Raw genomic sequence first — 21,327 nt, forward strand, 5'->3', positions numbered from 1 at the left:
ATTGCAGTGTATCAAAACGAACTGGTATCTATCTTACTACAAATAAACCTTAGGTTAATGCATATAGAATATTAATTTACATCATAAATTATGCATTGTATTCAGTTACATAGTCATGTTCGGTCGTTTTGCAGAAATGAAAGACTTTATGAGCTGTTGAGCATGAAAATATATTGTAGTGATTTGGAATCAATCACACAAAGTATAGTCAATGCAAGAAGAACTATGGGCTGTTGCTTAATAACATAGTTTAGATTTTAAAGTGCCTTCTCTATTCTTTTTCACTATAAAATAGTCAACGAAAATTCTTTATATCTTTCAGAGTTTCAGAAGCTGTGAAAATTAAATCAGAAAAAGGTAACTAGAAAAAGCAAAAAAATAAATTACATATATAATTTTGTTGCTAGAGTTTTTATGAATTTAGAGAATATAATTCACTGTATAAAATAGAGTTTTTAACAATAAAAAAGTTTAATTTAGATAAAGACCAATCAGCAAAGGAGGAATGAATGTCAGCTTTATACATGTCAATTTACCTGCAAAAATGTATAATGACTATGGTTTTTTTTTGGTGTTACCTTAAAGGGGCACTAGCTGCAAAATTTATGATCACTTATTTGACTCAAATTCTCATATTTTATTTATAGCAATGTAAAACATTTTTTCAAACTATCAAAAGTATAAAATAAACAATTTACAGGACATGGTCTCAATAAGATGTAACTTCGTTGTGTGTAAATTTTAGCCAAGACGTCATCTAATTAACTATCGAGTTGACCTTATATGACCATATAAGCGATGTAAACATAAACATGGATATAAATAGATTAAGCAACTCGTGCAATTGGATTTTTATAGAGCTGTTAAATATTGTATTATAGATTAACAATTTATGTTTATCGTCGTTTTTACCTTTTTGAGAATGAATCAGTTAATCAAATTATTTAACTTTGTTTTACTTTCAATGTTGACATTCTTTTCCTTTAAATACCCGTACACGGACAATGCATGCGTTATTCTATCACTTTCTATGGGGTTAAATTGGAGTTCACATGAATATAGATTTAATGAGGTCGAATTATTCACTTGCAAGTGAATAATTCATTATCAATGTTTATGAGCTTAATTTGACAAAATTGAACCATTTTAGCTGATAAAAGTAAATTATTATTTCAAATTTTCACTTTCATTCATGATTGAACAAAAAAAAATCATACTTTTGATTTTTTATATATCTTGTAGCTCCCCTTTAAGTATTTTTGAATATATTGTTCTTTTGTATCGATTTTTTTTTAAATAACAGTATTTTCATTTGAATAGATTGGAACAGAACAGTTTAAGATAATAGTTTCCAAACATTTTAATTTATTTTCCCAGTAACATCAATAAAAAGAAAAGAAAAGATAGAGAAAAACCCTGCAGAAATATTAAAAGTGATGAAAGCTGCTACATCTAACAGACTGTTAAAGTAAGTATGTGACTAGTATACTTGTGATAGCCTATTTAATAAAATTGAGAATGGAAATGGGGAATGTGTCAAAGAGAAAACAACCCGACCATACTAGCAGACAACAGCCGATGGCCACCAATGGGTCTTCAATGCAGCGAGAAACTCCTGCACCTGGATGCGTCCTTCAGCTGGCCCCTAAAAAACAAATATGTATACTAGTTCAGCGATAATGGACGTCATACTAAACTCTGAATTATACACAAGAAACTAAAATTAAAAATCATACAAGACTAACAATGGTCAGAGGATCCTGATTTGGGACTGGTACAAGATTGTGGCAGGGTTCAGAATGTTTTTTGAGATCTCAACTCTCCCCCTATACCTCTAGTATATACTTGTTATAGCCTATTTAATACATATTTAACCCCAACTAGTTCCATAGTTCAAGGGAGCTTAAATGGTAAACAGGTAACTCTTTTCAGGATTTTAAAGGAGCAGATGATATTGTGCAAATTTCTATTCGTGAATCAAAACATTTCCTGAAAATTTGTATTGGATGAGCATATAGTTTCCTGCAAAAGCTGATTACAAAAAAGAATAATGATATCTAAAACAAAATTGAACCAATAACCTTCTTGAGCTCATCAGTTAGCACCTGCCTCATATTACTATTAACACATAGATGGAGATTGGGATTTACATCTGTGTGTTACAAAATTAGTTTGAACTTCCAAGAAATGAGGTGGTTTATTTAAAAATATAATTCAGTAGGCTTTGTACCATTTTGCAGATGATATAAAAAGAGAAAAAACAACAACTCAGAAAATAGTTCTTTCACATAATCATACCCCCGGTTTAAAAAAGTGGGGGGTATACTGATTTACCTCCATCCGTCTGTCAGTCCGTCCATCATTCCATCCATCTGTCCGTCTGTCCCTTGAATATTTTTGTTGCATCTTTTTAAGGAACTTCATCATAAGAATTTCTGAAATTTGGTAACAGGGTTTATATAAGTAAGCTATACCGTGTGATACTTTTTCAGATTCATTAATCAACAATTTCCTGTTTACCGAACACTTGTATTATTTTACACATGATAGCCAAGTTGAAAAATTTTTGTCACATTTTTATCAGGATCTACAATACAAGAATTTCTGAAATTTGGTTTCAGGGTTTATATAAGTCAGCTATACCGTGTGATGCGTTTTCAGATTCATCACTCAACAACTTCCTTTTGACCGAAATATTAAGGTGGGGGTATCATCAGTGAGCAGTAGCTTGCAGTTTCACTTGTTGATTTGATTTATATTTGACATATACTTTTCAATTTTCATCTTCCCTATCAGACAGCATTATATGTATAGAAATGTTCTATCTTTCTATAATTTCTTTTCCTGAACATTGAGAATGTAATATGAAAACCCTTTGTATGAACTATTGAATTACTTTGACTTGATTAAAGTATCATTTTAATAAAGGATAATTTTCCTTTTTTTCAGAATAACAGCTTGGTTGTTGTTAAAGTTTTTGTCAGTGATGTTGAATGGTGTTCATGTACATAAAAATCAAATGGTTGTAATAAAGAAAGCATCAGAGGTAATTAGACAGTTGATAAGTATTATACTGTTAGTTCATTTATCTTTTGATTGAAACAAGATCCCTGAGAAGGAAGATTGATAAATTTCAAATAAAACAAATTTTTAGTGAATTTTAGAAAGCTGTAGCAGAAAAAAAGTTAAATAGATCTATATGTTTCATAAGAAAGTTGAAACACAATACATGTGCAATTTTATTTGCCTGTAAATTAAATAAAACAAACATTCCATTTTCAATTTTATTACAGAATAATTTAAGATTCATAGTAAAGTTGATTTTTAAACTTAAGGTTTACCAAGTTTGCAAGTTAAGATTGTACTTTGTGACAGTATAAAAAAACCTAAAACATGATTTTGTGAAATTTAACATATAAAGTTACCTGGTTCCAGATTTTGAATTTTTCCAAGGGAGACAATCGTAAATAATTATGCCTAACAGAACGGGTTTTTCATGTGATCAACTTTCATCTCCTGAATATTGACAGGTTGTTTATTTGAATTCTCTTTGAATTTTCAGTTTTTTCTCAATTGTGAAAATCATAATAATTTTGAATGAATTATCAATTGTGAAATGGTTCTAATGTCTCCTAAGAGGAAACATTGGAGATCAAAGTTGAATTCAGTAGCTGGCCCGAGAACACAGTTATTTCGTAGTTAATTTCTTTTAGACAATAAATTCAAATTAAAAAAATCGCACCTGCTCTTTCTCAAAAAGATTTTTACAGTGTAGTGTACTACAGTGGGACAAATAATATCAAAATTATAGAATTTTCTACCAGCTGTAACTCGAAACATTTACAATTCTGTGTTAAGGGGGTGTAAAATTCAGTTTCACAGCTTCAGACGTAATAAAATTTGACTTTTTTTTACTGGACTAAATCACTACTTAACATAAAGATTCAGCACCCAAATTTTTTTAACATGTAATTTCATCCCCCTACTTAATATTTCATGCATTAAATATCAAGAAATAAATTGGGAAAGTGTATCAAATAAAAAATGCAAGTTATACACTGTTCACACTAGGGACTATATTTGTAGACAACGAAAACCAAAGGACGATAACTGTGTCCTTGGACCAGCTGGTTGACAAATTCACGTCCCTTCTACCTACAAAGTCTGCAACAGAGAATTCATATTTGACCACAGTGATTTGAGGAATCTAAAAAATTATATTCTTATTGCAATTCCAAGACTTTTCCAAAACTTGAATATTCTTGTTGAGTCTTTCCTTTTTATGCCCCACCTACGATAGTAGAGGGGCATTATGTTTTCTGGTCTGTGCCTCTGTTCGTCCGTCCGTCCGTTCAGGTTAAAGTTTTTGGTCAAGGTAGTTTTTGATGAAGCTGAAGTCCAATCAATTGAAACTTAGTACACTTGTTGCTTATGAAATGATCTTTCTAATTTTAATGCCAAATTAGACTTTTGACCCCAATTTCACGGTCCACTGAACATAGAAATGAAAGGGGGAGTTTCAGGTTAAAGTTTTTGGTCAAGGTAGTTTTTGGTGAAGCTGAAGTCCAATCAACTTGAAACTTAGTGCACCTGTAGCTTATGATATGATCTTTTTGATTTTAAAGTCAAATTAGACTTTTGACCCCAATTTCACGGTCCACTGAACATAGAAAATGAAAGGGGGAGTTTCATGTTAAAGTTTTTGGTCAAGGTAGTTTTTGGTGAAGCTGAAGTCCAATCAACTTGAAACTTAGTACACTTGTTGCTTATGATATGATCTTTCTAATTTTAAAGTCAAATTAGACTTTTGACCCCAATTTCACGGTCCACTGAACATAGAAAATGAAAAGGGGGGGGGGGGGGGGGGTTTCAGGTTAAAGTTTTTGGTCAAGGAAGTTTTTGATGAAGCTGAATTCCAATCAACTTGAAACTTAGTACACTTGTTGCTTATGATATATGATCTTTCTAATTTTAATGCCAAATTAGACTTTTGACCCCAATTTCACGGTTCACTATACATAGAAAATGAAAGTGGGAGTTTTTGGTTAAAGTTTTTGGTCAAGGTAGTTTTTGATGAAATTAAAGTCCAATCAACTTGAAACTTATTACATATGTTCCCTATAATATAATCTTTCTAATTTTAATGCCAAATTAGAATATTATCCAATTTTTACAGTCCATGGAACATGGAAAAGGATAGTGCAAGTGGGGCATCCATGTACTTTGGACACATTCTTGTTTTTAAAGACTAACATATATACATAGATAATGGGAAGACATTTTTTTTAACATACTTAATTATACCCCCGCTTTGAATAAAAGGGGGGTATACTGTTTTACCTCTGTCTGTCCTTCTGTCAGTCCATCAGTCCGTCAGTCCGTCAGTCTGTCAGTCAGTCCGTCCGTCCCATGAATATTTTTCGTCACATTTTTCTCAGGAACTACACTACCAGGATTTCTGAAATTTGGTTTCAGGCTTGATATAAGTCAGCTATACTGTGTGATGCGTTTTCAGATTCATCACTCGACAACTTCCTGTTTACCGAACACTTGTATCATTTTTACACCTGATAGTCAAGTTGAAAATTTTTCATCACATTTTTCTTAGGAACTGCACTACCAGGATTTCTGATAATTGGTTTCAGACTTGATATAAGTCAGCTATACTGTGTGATGCGTTTTCAGATTCATCACTCGACAACTTCCTGTTTACCGAACACTTGTATCATTTTTACACCTGATAGCCAAGTTGAAAATTTTTCGTCACATTTTTCTCAGGAACTGCAGTACCAGGATTTCTGATATTTGGTTTCAGACTTGATATAAGTCAGCTATACCGTGTGATGCGTTTTCAGATTCATCTCTCAACAACTTCCTGTTTACCGAACACATTTGGACGGGGGTATCATCAGTGAGCAGAAGCTCACAGTTTCTCTTGTTTTTCCTTCTAGATATCTACAGTGTATGATCTTTTTGTTGTAGAGAGGGATTCCAATGATCTACTTACCATTACATCTTAGCCATCTAGACTATATCTTAGTGACATTTATCTTGTGGAACTATGATATAAAAGCACCTTTTGTGGCAGCTGGGGATAACCTTAATATCCCAGTGTTCAAGTAAGTCACACTTTTAACTTAAAAAGATTTATTCCCAATTGTATGTGGTACTTGTTAGTGTTGTGTCTTAGTAATTTTTTCACATCATGGATTTGTACTTTTAATTTATATTTTACTCTTACTTGTTAAGATGCTTTTTATATGACCGCAAAAATTTTTTGGTCGTATAAAAAAAAACTATATTGGTATGACGTTGGCGTCGGCGTCGTCGTCCGAAGACATTTGGTTTTCGCACTATAACTTTAGTATAAGTAAATAGAAATCTATGAAATTTAAACACAAGGTTTATGACCATTAAAGGAAGATTGGGATTGCTTTTGGGAGTTTTGGTCCCAACAGTTTAGGAATTAGGGGCCAAAAAGGGCCCAAATAAGCATTTTTCTTGGTTTTTGCACAATAACTTTAGTATAAGTAAACAGAAATCTATGAAATTTTAAAATAAGGTTCATGACCACGAAAGGAAGGTTGGGATTGATTTTGGGAGTTTTGGTCCCATCAGTGTAGGAATTAGGGGCCAAAAAACAGTTCCAAATAAGCATTTTTCTTGGTTTTTTGCACAATAACTTAAGTATAAGTAAATAGAAATCTATGAAATTTTAACACAAGGTTTATGACCACAAAAGGAAGGTTGGGATTGATTTTGGGAGTTTTGGTCCCAACAGTGTAGGAATTAAGGGCCAAAAGGGTCCAAAATTAAACTTTGTTCGATTTCATCAAAAAATGAATTATTGGGGTTCTTTGATATGCCAAATTTAACCGTGTATTTAGATTCTTAATTTTTGGTCCTGTTTTCAAACTGGTCTACATTAAGGTCCAAAGGGTCCAAAATTAAACTTAGTTTGATTTTAACAAAAATTGAATTCTTGGGGTTCTTTGATATGCTGAATCGAAACATGTACGTAGATTTTTGATTATGGGCCCAATTTTCAAGTTGGTCCAAATCTGGGTCCAAAATTTAACTTTGTTTCATTTCAACTAAAATTGAATATATACCGTTCATAAATAAGCTGAATCTAACCATGTATTTAGATTTTTAATATTTGGGCCCGGTTATCAAATTGGTCCACATTGAGGTCTAAAGGGTCTAAAATTGATCATTATTTGATTTCATCAAAAATTGAATTCTTGGGGTTCTATGATATGCTGAATCTAACCATGTATTAAGATTTTAGATATTGGACCATAATAGGTAAATGTCCAATTTAAAATTTTTTAAGTTTTTAAGTTTAAGTTCTTAGACGACCACATTCATTCTGTGTCAGAAACCTATGTTGTGTCAACTATTTAATCACAATCCAAATTCAGAGCTGTATCAAGCTTAAATGTTGTGTCCATACTTGCCCCAACTGTTCAGGGTTTGACCTCTGTGGTCGTATAAAGCTGCGCCTTGCGGAGCATCTGGTTTGATATAGCAACATTATGATTCAAAGAAATAGGTATGTATAAATAGGTAGATTTGGTATAATTGTCAATGACACACAACTATTTACCAGAGAAAAAAAGGAAAAGAATGTTGGCAAAGATAGACATGACACTCTACAATGAACAAAACCCATTTATAATAGTAAGCTATAAATTGCATGACAGAACTGTGAATCAATATAAAAGAATAAAACAACTGTTGAATATGTTCTGTAAGCAGATAGCAAACAAAGTCAACCACAGTTTTAACTGTTTTAACTGAAACTTATTCATTTGTTTTATTATGATATCTCAAACTTGATTTATTTGTTGATTATTGCCATTGAAACAGTGTTCTCCCCAGGCCGTTTTAGCACAGCGCTTTTCAGCGCTATTGCAATTCCCCGCTGTCCTATTGCACTGACGGCGTCGCTATCCAACGCAACCGCGTCGCTACATTTTTTTTTCGTATTTTTCAAATTTTTCAAATTTCCCGCTTATTTTTCACTTCGGATCACGTGATCGACTGGTTTACAATTTTTGAATGAATTATTTCCGTTGTGTTAAAGTAACTCCGCGGTACCAGTCTAATAAATTTTACAAAATGGCGTTTTTGACAGATCAAAATAAACAAAGATTTCAACATTGACATCTATTTTTATAATTTAAAGAAAATATAGAGGCATATATGAATGAAATGAGATGAAATGAATTGGCCGCATTTGCCGACGTCACTCACAAACTTGTTTTACGAACTTTGAACAAACGATGATTTTAAAAACGATCAAACACAGGGGTTTGTTCCAAATTATTTGCCGGGTTTACAATCCATACAAACCCCGAAAATGAGCAAGTCTGTTAGGTATTAATGATCTCCTATTCGACTTATAATTTTTTAGTCAGAAATTCTACCATTTGATAACAATTTTGAGAGGATATGATTAGAAAAACAAACCCCAAGCTGATACGACTTGAGAAATTTACTTTCTCGATGTCTTGCTTGGATGAAGCCATTTAAATATTATAAAACGTTTAGGTCATAAAAATGAGAAATCTTTATGCAAAAAAATGTAAATTCCTGTCAAACGTGGTAAGGTTAACAGTACACTGCTACAGTTGGTTACAAAACCAAACAGAAACTGATAATGACTTTATTGTTAGTCCTACATGTTCTGCAACATTACCTGATGGTGCTAAGAAATCTTGGCACAGGCAGTCTGGTGTAGATCCATTATGGAAAAAGACTTCTCCTTCAGTTATATACATAGATAGTATATGAATTTACAATGCCATGGAGAAAAAAAACCTCTTCTTCTATATCCAGACAATAACACGTCGTTAACAAACAAAGCCTCATTAATGGGTACACTGTAACTTCCATGAGCATGACAAGGACATCATAACAAGAGGAAAAATCAACAGCATGATATAATAAAAACACATAACAAATAAATTACAAACTAACCGCGCGCCGCGATAAAGTTACTGAGAATCGTCAAAAATTACGCGCTTACCACAGCGCTATCCAAAAATCCTGGGGAGAACACTGATTGAAAATATTGAAAACTCCAATTTTTGGTCTATTTCAATTCATTCAAAATTCAATCTTAAATATTTGTTTTGTTTTAAATAGTACTCTGCCTTGATTAATGTCCTTGTAAATGTTAAAAATTGAAAACATATGCCTTGTGTAAGCCCTGTCTTTAGTAGTAAAACATATGCTTTGTGTAATCCCTGTCTTTAGTAGTACATTTTGCATTAGTTTGTTGAAAATAACTATCTCTTGTGGTTTTAAGGTTGTTCTCTATGTATTCATGTTTACTCAACATCTCGTTCAATTCATTATTATATTTTTGCAGTTTAATCTTACGTGGATTGGGAGGATTTTTTATCAGGAGAAAACTGGACAAAGTTGCAGGACAAAAAGACACTATTTACAGAGCTGTATTACATACTGTAAGTAGGAATGGTAGTAAATACAACCAAAATCAGTTCAACAAACCAACAAAACTGTAAAGGAGATCTACTTACTATACAATTCACAAAAAATTACTTTTCTACTCACAACACATTTTGGATCTTTTTAAGGTGAATTGCTTTGGTTATGTTGTGGTAGTGTCCTACTCACAAATATTAAAGTTTTTACTTTTGATACTCATTAAACCTTAAATCAACACTGAATAAGGGTATTATTAAAGTGCTTTTCAGCAAAACAGAAAGCCTTTATAAGTAAGAGCAGTCTTTGATTGATATCATATGACAGACGAATGTATCCAAATTGTATGAAATGTCTATTTGTTTAATGTTAATAGATGTAGGAAGATGTGGAATGATTGCCAATGAGGCAACTCTCCATCCAAGAAACAATTTGTAAAAGTAAACCATTATAGGTCAAGGTACTGCCTTCAACACGGAGCTTTGGCTCACATCTAACAGGAAACTATAAAGGGCCCCCAAAAATTACTAGTGGAAAACCATTCAAACAGTAAAACCAAGTCTAATCTATATAAAAACGAAAAAGCATATACTGTAAGTCAGACTCACAATGTTGATGAAGAATAAAGCAAGATTTATTTAGACTAACCTTGTGCATAAAATCCAATGTTATAAATGCATGCACTCAATTGTATTCAATTTTTAACAGTACATGCAAGAAATACTCAAGAGTGGAGAAGACTTAGAATTTTTCATAGAAGGTGGAAGAACAAGGTCAGGGAGAGCTTATCATCCAAAAGGAGGCTTACTGTCTGTTGTCATGGATACACTAAATGATGGTTTGTTAATAAATGCTTTTACTTATAGAATAACTGATCAAGAAGTCGAATACAGAAAAATATATAAAAAATGAGTGACTTAACAAATTAATTCATGAAAGAGCAAAGTACTTGAATTCTTCAATTAGTTATTCTTTATATTACATTAACCATGGACTTTTTAATGAAATAAAGTAGAATAGGAAAGGAACTATATATTTTTCTATGCATTGCTAATTTGTTTTGATGCAACTTCATATATAATGTCTTGATAACACCCATTGTTATATGAGGTCAAAATACAGAAATTATCAGATTTTTTTCACATTTGAAATTACCAGATTTATTTCAAACGGGAAATTATCAGATTTATTTTAAGGAAGTTCGCTTCTCAGTTTCAAAGTAATTAACTTTTAAAAACACTAGTTTATATTGATAAGGAATTAATAACGGAACCCAAAGAGCAAAAAAAATATATAGGTCACCGTGCTTGTTTTCAAGATATGAGCCATTGAAATTTTGGCGGGAAAATATTCTCTCTTGACTTTTCATAGCTTTATCATTGACAGATTAAAGTTCTCAAAAACTGTTAAAAAGTAATTAAAATTTTATGAAACTTTTACAGATGGCTTATCATTATACATGTTAAAGAATTTCCAAAAGAAAAATGGGGGTCACTGGGCAAATTTTTTCAAGGCATTCAAATGAATAAAACCAGAGGATTCCGAAAATCTGACAAAAAATCAAAAACATGACAAGCCAGCTTCCTTAAATGGTAAATTATCAGATTTATTTCAAACATGAAATTATCAGATTTATTCCAAATGTGAAATTATCAGATTTATTCCAAATGTGAAATTATCAGATTTATTCCAAATGTGAAATTATCAGATTTATTTCAAACGGGAAATTATCAGATTTATTTTAAGGAAGTTCGCTTCTCAGTTTCAAAGTAATTAACTTTTAAAAACACTAGTTTATATTGATAAGGAATTAATAACGGAACCCAAAGAGCAAAAAAAATATATAGGTCACCGTGCTTGTTTTCAAGATATGAGCCATTGAAATTTTGGCGGGAAAATATTCTCTCTTGACTTTTCATAGCTTTATCATTGACAGATTAAAGTTCTCAAAAACTGTTAAAAAGTAATTAAAATTTTATGAAACTTTTACAGATGGCTTATCATTATACATGTTAAAGAATTTCCAAAAGAAAAATGGGGGTCACTGGGCAAATTTTTTCAAGGCATTCAAATGAATAAAACCAGAGGATTCTGAAAATCTGACAAAAAATCAAAAACATGACAAGCCAGCTTCCTTAAATGGTAAATTATCAGATTTATTTCAAACATGAAATTATCAGATTTATTCCAAATGTGAAATTATCAGATTTATTCCAAATGTGAAATTATCAGATTTATTCCAAATGTGAAATTATCAGATTTATTTCAAACGTGAAATTATCAGATTGATTTCAAACATGAATTTATCAGATTTATTTCAAACGTGAAATTATCAGATTTATTTCAAACGTGAAATTATCAGATTTATTTCAAATGTGAAGTTATCAGATTTCAGTTCACTTGGAGTTCAGTATCAATCATTGCAACCAATGTTATAATATTAGAATAACTAACAAAAGTTTTCAAATAGAGAAAAATATTCAACCAGTGACCAAACAACACAATAATTCGCAAATGCATGTAGCGCATGAGTTAATCACATTTAAAATTACCAGATTTGTTTCAAACGGGAAATTATCAGATTTATTTCAAACGTGAAATTCTAAGAATTATTTCAAACGTGAAATTATTTGATTTATTTCAAATGTGAAAATATCAGATTTATTCCAAATGTGAAATTATCAGATTTCACTTCACTGGGAGTTCAGTATAAACCATTGCAACCAATGTTATAAAATTAGAATAACTAACCAAAGTTTTCAAATAGAGAAAAATATTGAACAAGTGACTGAACAGCAATAATTCATAAATGCATGGAGCGCATGAGTTAATTATCAGTGTTGATCGGTCACAAGTTGATGTTTTTTTTTTAGAAAATTCACCTGACAACGCTTATTGTTGTGCGACGTCTTGGAAATCAGTGTAATTCATTGCAATCAATTCAATAATATAGATTATTCATAAGAGATCAAGAAGCTCCTCTTCAAACTCAATTATGTTTGTTTTTTTAACAGTCCTATTCTGAAAATGAAGATTTTTGTTAAGGCTGCATTGTTGATAGGAGGCAATTTTTCAGTAGGTTTGGAGTTGTCTTTTTTATAAGAACTATTACTATTACTTTACTGTATAATTTTACTATGTTTCCTACATTTTTAGAAAAGTTGCATCTTTTAAAAATTCTCAAATAGATAAATATTAAGACAAAAAAAAAGAAAATAATTTGGCATTGATATAGGGTAAAACCATCTTTTTGATTTCCATTATGTGAAAAACAAAACTGGTTATTTAAAAAAAAACAAAACTTTTTGCAGGATTGATAGAAGATGCATACATGGTACCTATCAGTATTAATTATGAGAAGATTCTGGATGGAAACTATTGTAATGAAGAAATGGTAGGTTAAGGTTTGGGAAATAAATAACATCATACAAGTGTATTATCATTACATATGTACATTACATATGTGTATTTGTGTTCCCTTCTGGCTCATTAAACAGTAATCTAGAGCTTTCAATATTTAGCCCAGTATTATAGAGCTCACTGAAACACTTCATGTTTACACAAAAGATGATATTTAATTTCCTAGGTGAACCGGTTTATGTATAACTTTTCAAAGGACTTTAACAAACTCCTGGGGATGATATTATAATCATATCCATCTATGTAAATAAGTATTACTTTGAAATTCATTGGTATTTAGTATGAAATAAAACATGTATGACAACATCAATTTAAAAGACATATTGACCGTTTTTTATGTATATATAAATATGTTTAAGTGTGATTCATATGAAGTATAAGAGATTTAGTAGCAATAATGTGATAGTTCTGTTCAATATAAAACTCCTGTTTTATCACACTTTTTCTCAATAACTAATTTTACACTGATTTTATATCTTAACAGTAATGAGTTGTAATGTAAAAGCACATTTGGATCAATCAGATACCTACTTCCTGCATTTACAGATACTGTGATCTTTTCAATAGGTTGAATGAACTTAACTTTGTAATCCCACAAATCTTGCATACTATGTAATTTTCTTCTCTAAAACTCAGAATGAAAGTGAGCCAAAATGTGTCTCTTTTTGACTGAGGTTATGCAGACTGTATTTTTGTTAATGCATTGCTAATGCATTTAGTGTTTCTTGTAGGGATTTTTGTTGAAGTCAAATTTTGTAATGCATTGTCACTGGTTGATGGAGGACATTGTTGAGCTTCAGACTCACCCTGAACTATTTGGTTACACAGTAGAAATTTATTTGCATCATGATATAAAAATCTCCAAATGTAGGTTATGCAATACAGGGCTGAATTTTATTTTTTGACATTGTCCATTTTGTTTTACTGTAGACATATAGGTTATGCAAATTTGAAGATTCTCTCTTTTTAACTGGATTTTAAAAGGAAAATCTGTTGTTATTTAAGGGATGTACAGTGGGTGGGCTGGCTGCCAAACTGTATTCATTAACATGAAATCACTTTGAGAATTTTTTTCAAATCAAGATATGTTGTTTCCTGTGACTAAATGAAAGTCATGTTCAATTTTCACAATTTTAGCTTTATCCTTGTTGAGTTGTAGTCCTTTTAGTTATCTATTTTATTATTTATTTTTTAACTGGATTTGATCACAATTCCATTTGTACATAAATGGTGTAATTTTTTTTTTGCTTTCACCAAAAATATTACTTGGGGCTCTTTGCTGATTCTAACAATGTACTTAAATTTTAGATAATGAACCATTATAGATAAATGTCCAATTTCAATTTTTTCAGTACTTTGAACACATTCATTTTGTGTCACAAACCAATGCTGTGCCACAAATTCAATCAAAATCCAAATTCAGAGCTGTTTTAAGCTTCAATGTTGTGTCCATACTTGCTCAACTTTTCAGGTTTAGACCTCTGCAGGATAATCTGGTTTGCTGTCACTCTAATAGCCTCTTGTTATCTTTTATTTAGGGTCTTCCAAAAAAGCGAGAAACATTTTGGGGTGTAGTGAAAGGTGTAGTCAAAGTACTCAGTGGAAACTATGGTAGTGTTAGAGTGGACTTTAGTCATCCATTTTCCTTGAAAGTAAGTAGTTTTTCTTTTTTAGCCTAGACTGACATCATGGTCTTCTGAATTTTAGTATAATCATTTGACCATTACCTTAGTTTAAATTCTTTTTGGTCATGAAGTATAGCTTTCTAAGATTATGAATATAGACTATATAGCATTTTTTTTAAATTTTGGAATCGGCTAACATTTGCCTTTATGTCTATCAAGAATTAAGTTTATGTTTGGTCATGAAAACATTCTTCAGACTACTTCCATGCAGATTTTTTTGATAGTCGTTCCATAATCTTATTTATCACAAATGAATACTAACCCTTTACCCGAAATGTTGCCATTTAAGTTATAATCCAATGATAAGTCAGTAATGGAGAAGCTCATATTTCATACTTGTTTATAACATACTAGGAATACATTCAACGGAATGCTAGTACATCAATGATGTCAGATGATGATCTTCCAGACACACCATCACCTACTGGTATAGGTAATGCTGCAGACACACCATTGCCTATGGATACGAGTAATGCTGGAGACGTACCATCACCTACTAATATAAGTAAAGCTGGTAGTTGTAGTTCACTGTATGGTACAGATATTGTTATTGAAGATCAAAGACAATCAATAGAAGGGGTTGCAGAGCATGTTCTCTACTGTAAGTTAATGTTAAGATAGTATTGTGTTAGCTTTCATATTAAAATAAGAAGATGTGATATAGTCGCTAATGAGACAACTCTCTTCCAGAAACCCTTCAACAATAAGCAAAACTCATATTGTTAAGACATTACGAAAGATGTTAAGAAAGGCCTTTACATGACAAAATGTGAAACAAGTCAAAAGAGGAAGTCGAGGTTTGATTTATTACAAACTAAAAAATATAAATGAATTATCCTTTAATTAAAAGCGATACTGTGTAAGGGAAATAGTCATGACAGTGTCCATTTGTGCTGTTTTTGCATTTAAAGATTAATTAAAACTAAATGAATCAAAGCATTTGCATGTTATTAGAATCTTTCTTAAAATATTTCTGAATATTACTAGAGAAATTCATCAGATTTGTGTCACATTTTAAAGAACTAGTCAAATTAAGATGGGGTCACAGATACTTTTGGATAATTAATCAAAATGACGCAAGCTTATTGTGGTACATGTATTATATTTTACAGACAGTGTACAGTCTCAGTCGTTGATGTGTACTAATCTGGTGGCTTTCCTTCTCCTTACAAAGTACAGAGAGGTATTCGTATTCTCATGCATTTATATATATATCATTGATGTTAAAAATAATTGTGTTTTTGATTTAGAAAAATAATTTCTTAAATCTATACTGCAAAGGTAGTCTTCACCTAACCAATCAATGTTTTGTTTTAAATGAGAAAAAAAACTTCCACTGACTATAAATACAGAAAGTCCAGTTAAACATTTAAAATTTAATTCTATTCTTTTGTTATGAAGATGTCTAAGCAAAAAACCTGCATTTAAATAAACAGACAAATAGGCCAATTTGGGCAATTATACTGTAATGGAAGCGTTTTCTTCAATTCCTCTACCTGTATTATAGACTTAAATAAGTATGATAACTCATTTCCAAGCTGAGACAATTTCACATATCTGGTTAAATTTTTGAATACAAAATGGTATTAGATTTTCCACAATTTTGCCAACCCAGAAAAGCCCTTTTATTTTGTAATGCAGCTGTCAAGGTAAAAAAAAACCCCTCTTTTTCACATATAAAGAATTGTGAAGATACAGATATTAAATGCAGTGCTTTGTTTTTATATATCAGGGAACAACTGTAAAACAACTGATTCGTGATATTGACTGGTTAAAGGGAGAGTTAAGATTTAGAAAGAGAGATGTAGGTTTTGTTGGAGAAACTTCTGAAGTATTGGAATATGCTATGGAATTATTGACAGAAAATTTAGTTATAAAAGTGTAAGTTCAAATTATACAAAAAGAAAAATATATTTTATTTGTTTGTAAATAGGAAATTAAGAAGATGTGGTATGATTGCTAAAGAGACCAAATGACATAGAAATTAACAAATATGGGTCACCTTAATGACCTGGACAATGAGTAAAACTCATACTTCATAGTCAACTTTAGAAGGCACTGAAATGACAATTGTAAAATAATACAACACATTTATTGAAATACTCCAGTGTTCATTATTTTTTTAAGTGACTCAAAAAAGTATTAGCATTTTTGATAGTTTAATAAAAATAAAAAAACTGGATTAGCAATTTTAAAAGTTATTTAGATTAAAGCAAACTCAAGAAAAATCCATTTTGTTATTGAATGGCATGAATATTCATTGTTTCATTATTTATTCTACAAAAAAGTAATTTTTAGCGAATATTAAAGTTGCAATATACAATTACAAACATGCCAAAAAGCTTGAAGATTAAGTTGAATGATTTTTTTAAATTCATGGATTTCACAAACTCAAAAAAATACTTTGAAAATAGTTTTTGTCATGGATGTAAATTATTGTGGTTTGCAGGAAAGTTATCATTTTCATTGGCATTTGATTTTGAAGTTTCCAACAATGTGCTTATAAATCTAAAACAAATATAATTAGATGTTTGATAATATCAAAATTCATGAAATCACAAAAAATTGGCACTCCATGAAGAAATATGACCAGTTTTAACGTAGAGTTTTATGTTTTAATATACCGGTAATGCTAATTTTATCAGGATCTCATAAAAGCTAGGTTTAACCGAATGTGATCCAAGAAAAAAGAAGTGTTAATAATCTCTCATTAACACTAACTTTGCTGCTGCATTGCTGCATGGCTAGCATTCTCTTAACTGGTTGCAAATTTGATCTAATTAATGAGGATACAGACCAACTTGAAACATTAGATGTTAACTTTGTTGATTTTATTGGTGTAAAGACAAATCCTTAAATGATGTATACAACAACAGGGGAAGTTTAAAAACTTTCAATTTGATAGCAATGTTATCATAGCAATGATCCTAACAATAAGTTTTAATATGAATATTTTTCATGAATTAAAAAAAAATGTTGCATAAAGAAAAACCCAACCAGAGATTGTGGTAATTGTTTTTTGTCAAGGGTACTATGTATTTCATTAAATATAGAGATAATGTTTTTTTTCCTTCTCAGAGGTGACAACAATATCAAACCCTGTACAGAATTACCACAGATATTTGAACTCAGTTATTATGCAAATCCAGTGCTTTCAGTTTTTCTGCTGGAAAGTGTTCTAGGTATGCGGTAATGTAATTGTTAATCTTCAAATTTTCAAATTCAAAATTATTCAAATTTATATGGCTTTTATCACCATGGCCTTCAAGTAAACCCTTTTGTTTTACATTTGAAGTTTTTAGAAGTTTGTGGTCTTAGCATATTGTTGATGATATAGAATACGTCTGTCAGTAGAAGATACCATGAGCTAAACTGTCTTTATAACCCTAGTCACTTGATAAAAGTTGTCTGAAAATATGTCAATTGTGATGAACTCTAGGGCAAACCTATTTTATTTGCTTAAACACAAATTGGATAAGACACAAGTCCATCAGACTTTTGAGGTCCTCTCCATTTAACATATTTAACAATACAATAAATAAGAGTCTGCATACAAGAAATGAAAAAAAAATAACACAAAAAACAACAAAGAAATGAAACGAAGAAAAAAAAAAGAGAGAAAAGAAACCCCAACAGAACTTGGATGATATGCGTGAAGCCATGTCTTACATAATCTAAATAATGTCTTTAATCCAATAATAAACTCAAACATATGTTGAAAGATATTATCATTTTGCTTCTGAATTAGTAAACAACTACATGAGGTTAATAGATCTATATTGTGTGGACAGTTATTTGGGAACCAGCTGATTTTTTTCCAAAAGCTTACTTCGCTTTTCTGAATATGATAGGTATTTAAAAATGAAATGATGTGATTCTTCCCAATACACAATGAATGAGCAAGATAAAACCTTTTTAAGTATGAGGGCCTTGTGTATTGTTTAATACTCACAAAATTCATTCATGTTTTTAAAATTAGCTTAAAGGTATTCAAGTAAAAACTTGATGATTTAATTGGGGACACACTGGTGTCTATATTTCTTTAGTAGCCACACATGAATACCGTGTTTTTCGTTATACATGTATTCTTTTACAGCTTGCTCTGTGATATTCCATTGTGACATAGACATGTCGTCAGTAACCAGACAGAAAAAAGATGTCACAGCTAACAGAGAAGATATACTAACAACAGCACAGTCTCTCTGTAAACTTCTCAAATATGACTTTATCTTCTGCCCAGTAAGTTACGGTCAATATATTCCTTTGTATTGCTGGAATCAAAAATCAAAATTTGTACTACCTTTCTGTAGATGTAGTTTAATGCTAATAGTTGGTTTATGACAAAGTTTGCAGATATTTATTTTTTTGGCTATAAAATAACAGTATGGGTTCAGGGAGCCTTTATCTATAGATAATTATTCATCCTTTATTTATCTTTTGTATACTTGTTTTCTGCTCTGCTTTGGTTTGAAATAAATGATACTTTTTTTTTGTAATGGGGGTTTACAGGAATGCCCATGAGTGTCTGTCCATTTTCCTTGCAAGTGCAACTTCTGCTAAACTGCTAGATTAATATTGATGATAAAGGGGAGATAATAAAAATTACATACTTCAATTTGGTAATATGTGGTAATAGTTCTTGTAAGTGTCAATTCTGCTAAACCTTTAGACATATATTAATGAAATTGACACGGTATTAGAACAACAGCTGATGATGTTCTTAAAAGATTTTGATCTCAGTTCCCACCTTAGCCGTATTTGGCACAACTTTTTGGAATTTCGGATCCTCAATGCTCTTCAACTTTGTAATTGTTTGGCTTTATAAATATTTTGATATGAGCGTCACTGATGAGTCATATGTAGACGAAACGCGCGTCTGGCATACTAAATTATAATCCTGGTACCTTTGATAACTATTGTAAAGGGGAGACATTTGAATTTACTTATTTCAATATCGCAACCTGTGGTAAGTCTCTAGAAAGGCAGGGGTAGCCATTTGTGACTTCTCTTATAGTTGAAGTTGTTTGTTAATGTTAATATTTTTTCATTTCAGCCATGTAAAAGGTTAGAGGAAGAATTAGCTGATGCTTTAGATGAGTTAGTAACATCAGAAATCCTTAGAGTACAAGAGGTTTGTATCAACATGAATATAATTCAAACTAAAACGTAAAGATCTAGAACAAAGCTTTCAAAACAGTCATATATGCCGAACAAAAGTCATATTTGCTGAACAAATATGAATTTATCAGACATTGTCCCACTGGGCAAAGCATAAAATGGACATTCTATGTGGGTTGGCAATTTCAATAAATCAACCAATTTTACTTGACCTAGTGCCTTAAAAACAACCACTCTTTTTTGGTCATTAAAGTGACAGTACTTTATCCACAATCCCAACTACAATCCCCTCTCACCACAATCAAGGTAAATTAACTGTCTTAACTGTTGAGATTTACCTGTGATCATCTGTGTCTGGTAAACTATTTGTACTGGATAAAGTTTAAAACATTCCTGGTTTAAAACCAAATACTATTTACCATCATCTTGCGTTTATTGCAAGTATTTTCCCTTAGAAATAACATTGAAAGAACTGCTTAAATAACACTAGATAGAATACACATGATTTGCTTAACTTTGTCTTTTCCATGTTCTATCCTCATCTTGTAAATATCTGGTATTGGAAAACGTGATTATAAAAAAAATAAGTTTATATACTTTGTTAAGTCTGTGTTTATTATTTGCCAATTCAAACCATGCACTATATATGTAATTTTTAATTACAAAAATGAAATTTATTAAAGACACTGAAAAGGTATGAAATTTATCCTCCTTAAATGGCTAAATCATAGGATTATATTCAATGTTTGTTATGAAGTAACGTGTCTATAGGGATAAAAATCGGTATTGAAAAAAATTGTCTTGGTGGCTCAAATATTTTTTGAAGCCCTGCTCTAGAAGTGACCAAAATGAGTTTTAATTCTTCTTGTGGTACACTCAGACTGCATTGAATCATACTTCTGCTGCTGCTGGTACTATTATGAACAAATTGTTTCTTTAGCAATGTCTATATAGCTTATGTTTACTTGAAATTTTGGCTTAATTTGCATAACCAGTTAACCAAAAATGATTTTCAAATGAATACTGTAGATACATTATTTTCATGGAATAATAAAAATGAAAAGTTCATGGATAATAAATGTGATGGTTTTAGCAACATCTCCCTATTGTTATGATTTCAAACTTTTATTAGCTCACCTGGCCCGAAGGGCCAAGTGAGATAATGCCATCACTTGGCGTCCGTCGTCGCCCATCGTCTGTCGTCGTCTGTCGTCGTAAACTATTTCAAGAATCTTCTCCTCTGAAACTACTAGGCCAAATACTTCCAAACTTTAACTGAATGTTCCTTAGGGTATCTAGTTTATAAGTTGTATCCGAAGTTTTGATCTATCAACAAACATGGTCGCCATTGCTAAAAATAGAACATAGGGGTCAAATGCAGTTTTTGGCTTATATCTCAAAAACGAAAGCATTTAGAGCAAATCTGACATGGGGTAAAAACGTTCATTAGGTCAAGATCTATCAGCCCTGAAATTTTCAGATGAATCAAACAACCCATTGTTGGGTTGCTGCCACTTAATTGGTAATTTTAAGGAAATTTTGCAGTTTTTGGTCATTATCTTGAATATTATTATAGATAAAGATAAACTGTAAACAGCAAAAATGATCAGCAAAGTAAGATCTACAAATAAGTTAATATGACCAAAAT

At 31.2% G+C, this 21,327-nt stretch overlaps 1 protein-coding gene across 7 annotated transcripts in view; it reads left to right on the top strand.

Annotated features, from left to right (window-relative positions):
- LOC143072336 (glycerol-3-phosphate acyltransferase 1, mitochondrial-like) overlaps positions 1–21,327 on the top strand; it is a 36,330-nt gene that overhangs the window by 6,775 nt on the left and 8,228 nt on the right. For all 7 annotated transcript variants that reach the window (XM_076247227.1, XM_076247229.1, XM_076247230.1 and 4 more), the window contains 14 exons: positions 323–357; positions 1,378–1,468; positions 2,950–3,046; positions 5,983–6,119; positions 9,380–9,476; positions 10,165–10,294; positions 12,768–12,850; positions 14,415–14,528; positions 14,916–15,162; positions 15,674–15,744; positions 16,294–16,442; positions 17,640–17,743; positions 18,658–18,800; positions 19,615–19,692. In XM_076247227.1, coding sequence (XP_076103342.1) covers positions 323–357; positions 1,378–1,468; positions 2,950–3,046; positions 5,983–6,119; positions 9,380–9,476; positions 10,165–10,294; positions 12,768–12,850; positions 14,415–14,528; positions 14,916–15,162; positions 15,674–15,744; positions 16,294–16,442; positions 17,640–17,743; positions 18,658–18,800; positions 19,615–19,692 — 1,576 coding nt within the window. The remainder of the gene's footprint in view (positions 1–322; positions 358–1,377; positions 1,469–2,949; positions 3,047–5,982; positions 6,120–9,379; positions 9,477–10,164; positions 10,295–12,767; positions 12,851–14,414; positions 14,529–14,915; positions 15,163–15,673; positions 15,745–16,293; positions 16,443–17,639; positions 17,744–18,657; positions 18,801–19,614; positions 19,693–21,327) is intronic.

Source organism: Mytilus galloprovincialis, chromosome 4 (genome assembly GCF_965363235.1).
Source record: "Mytilus galloprovincialis chromosome 4, xbMytGall1.hap1.1, whole genome shotgun sequence".
Classification (NCBI taxonomy): Eukaryota; Metazoa; Mollusca; class Bivalvia; order Mytilida; family Mytilidae; genus Mytilus; species Mytilus galloprovincialis.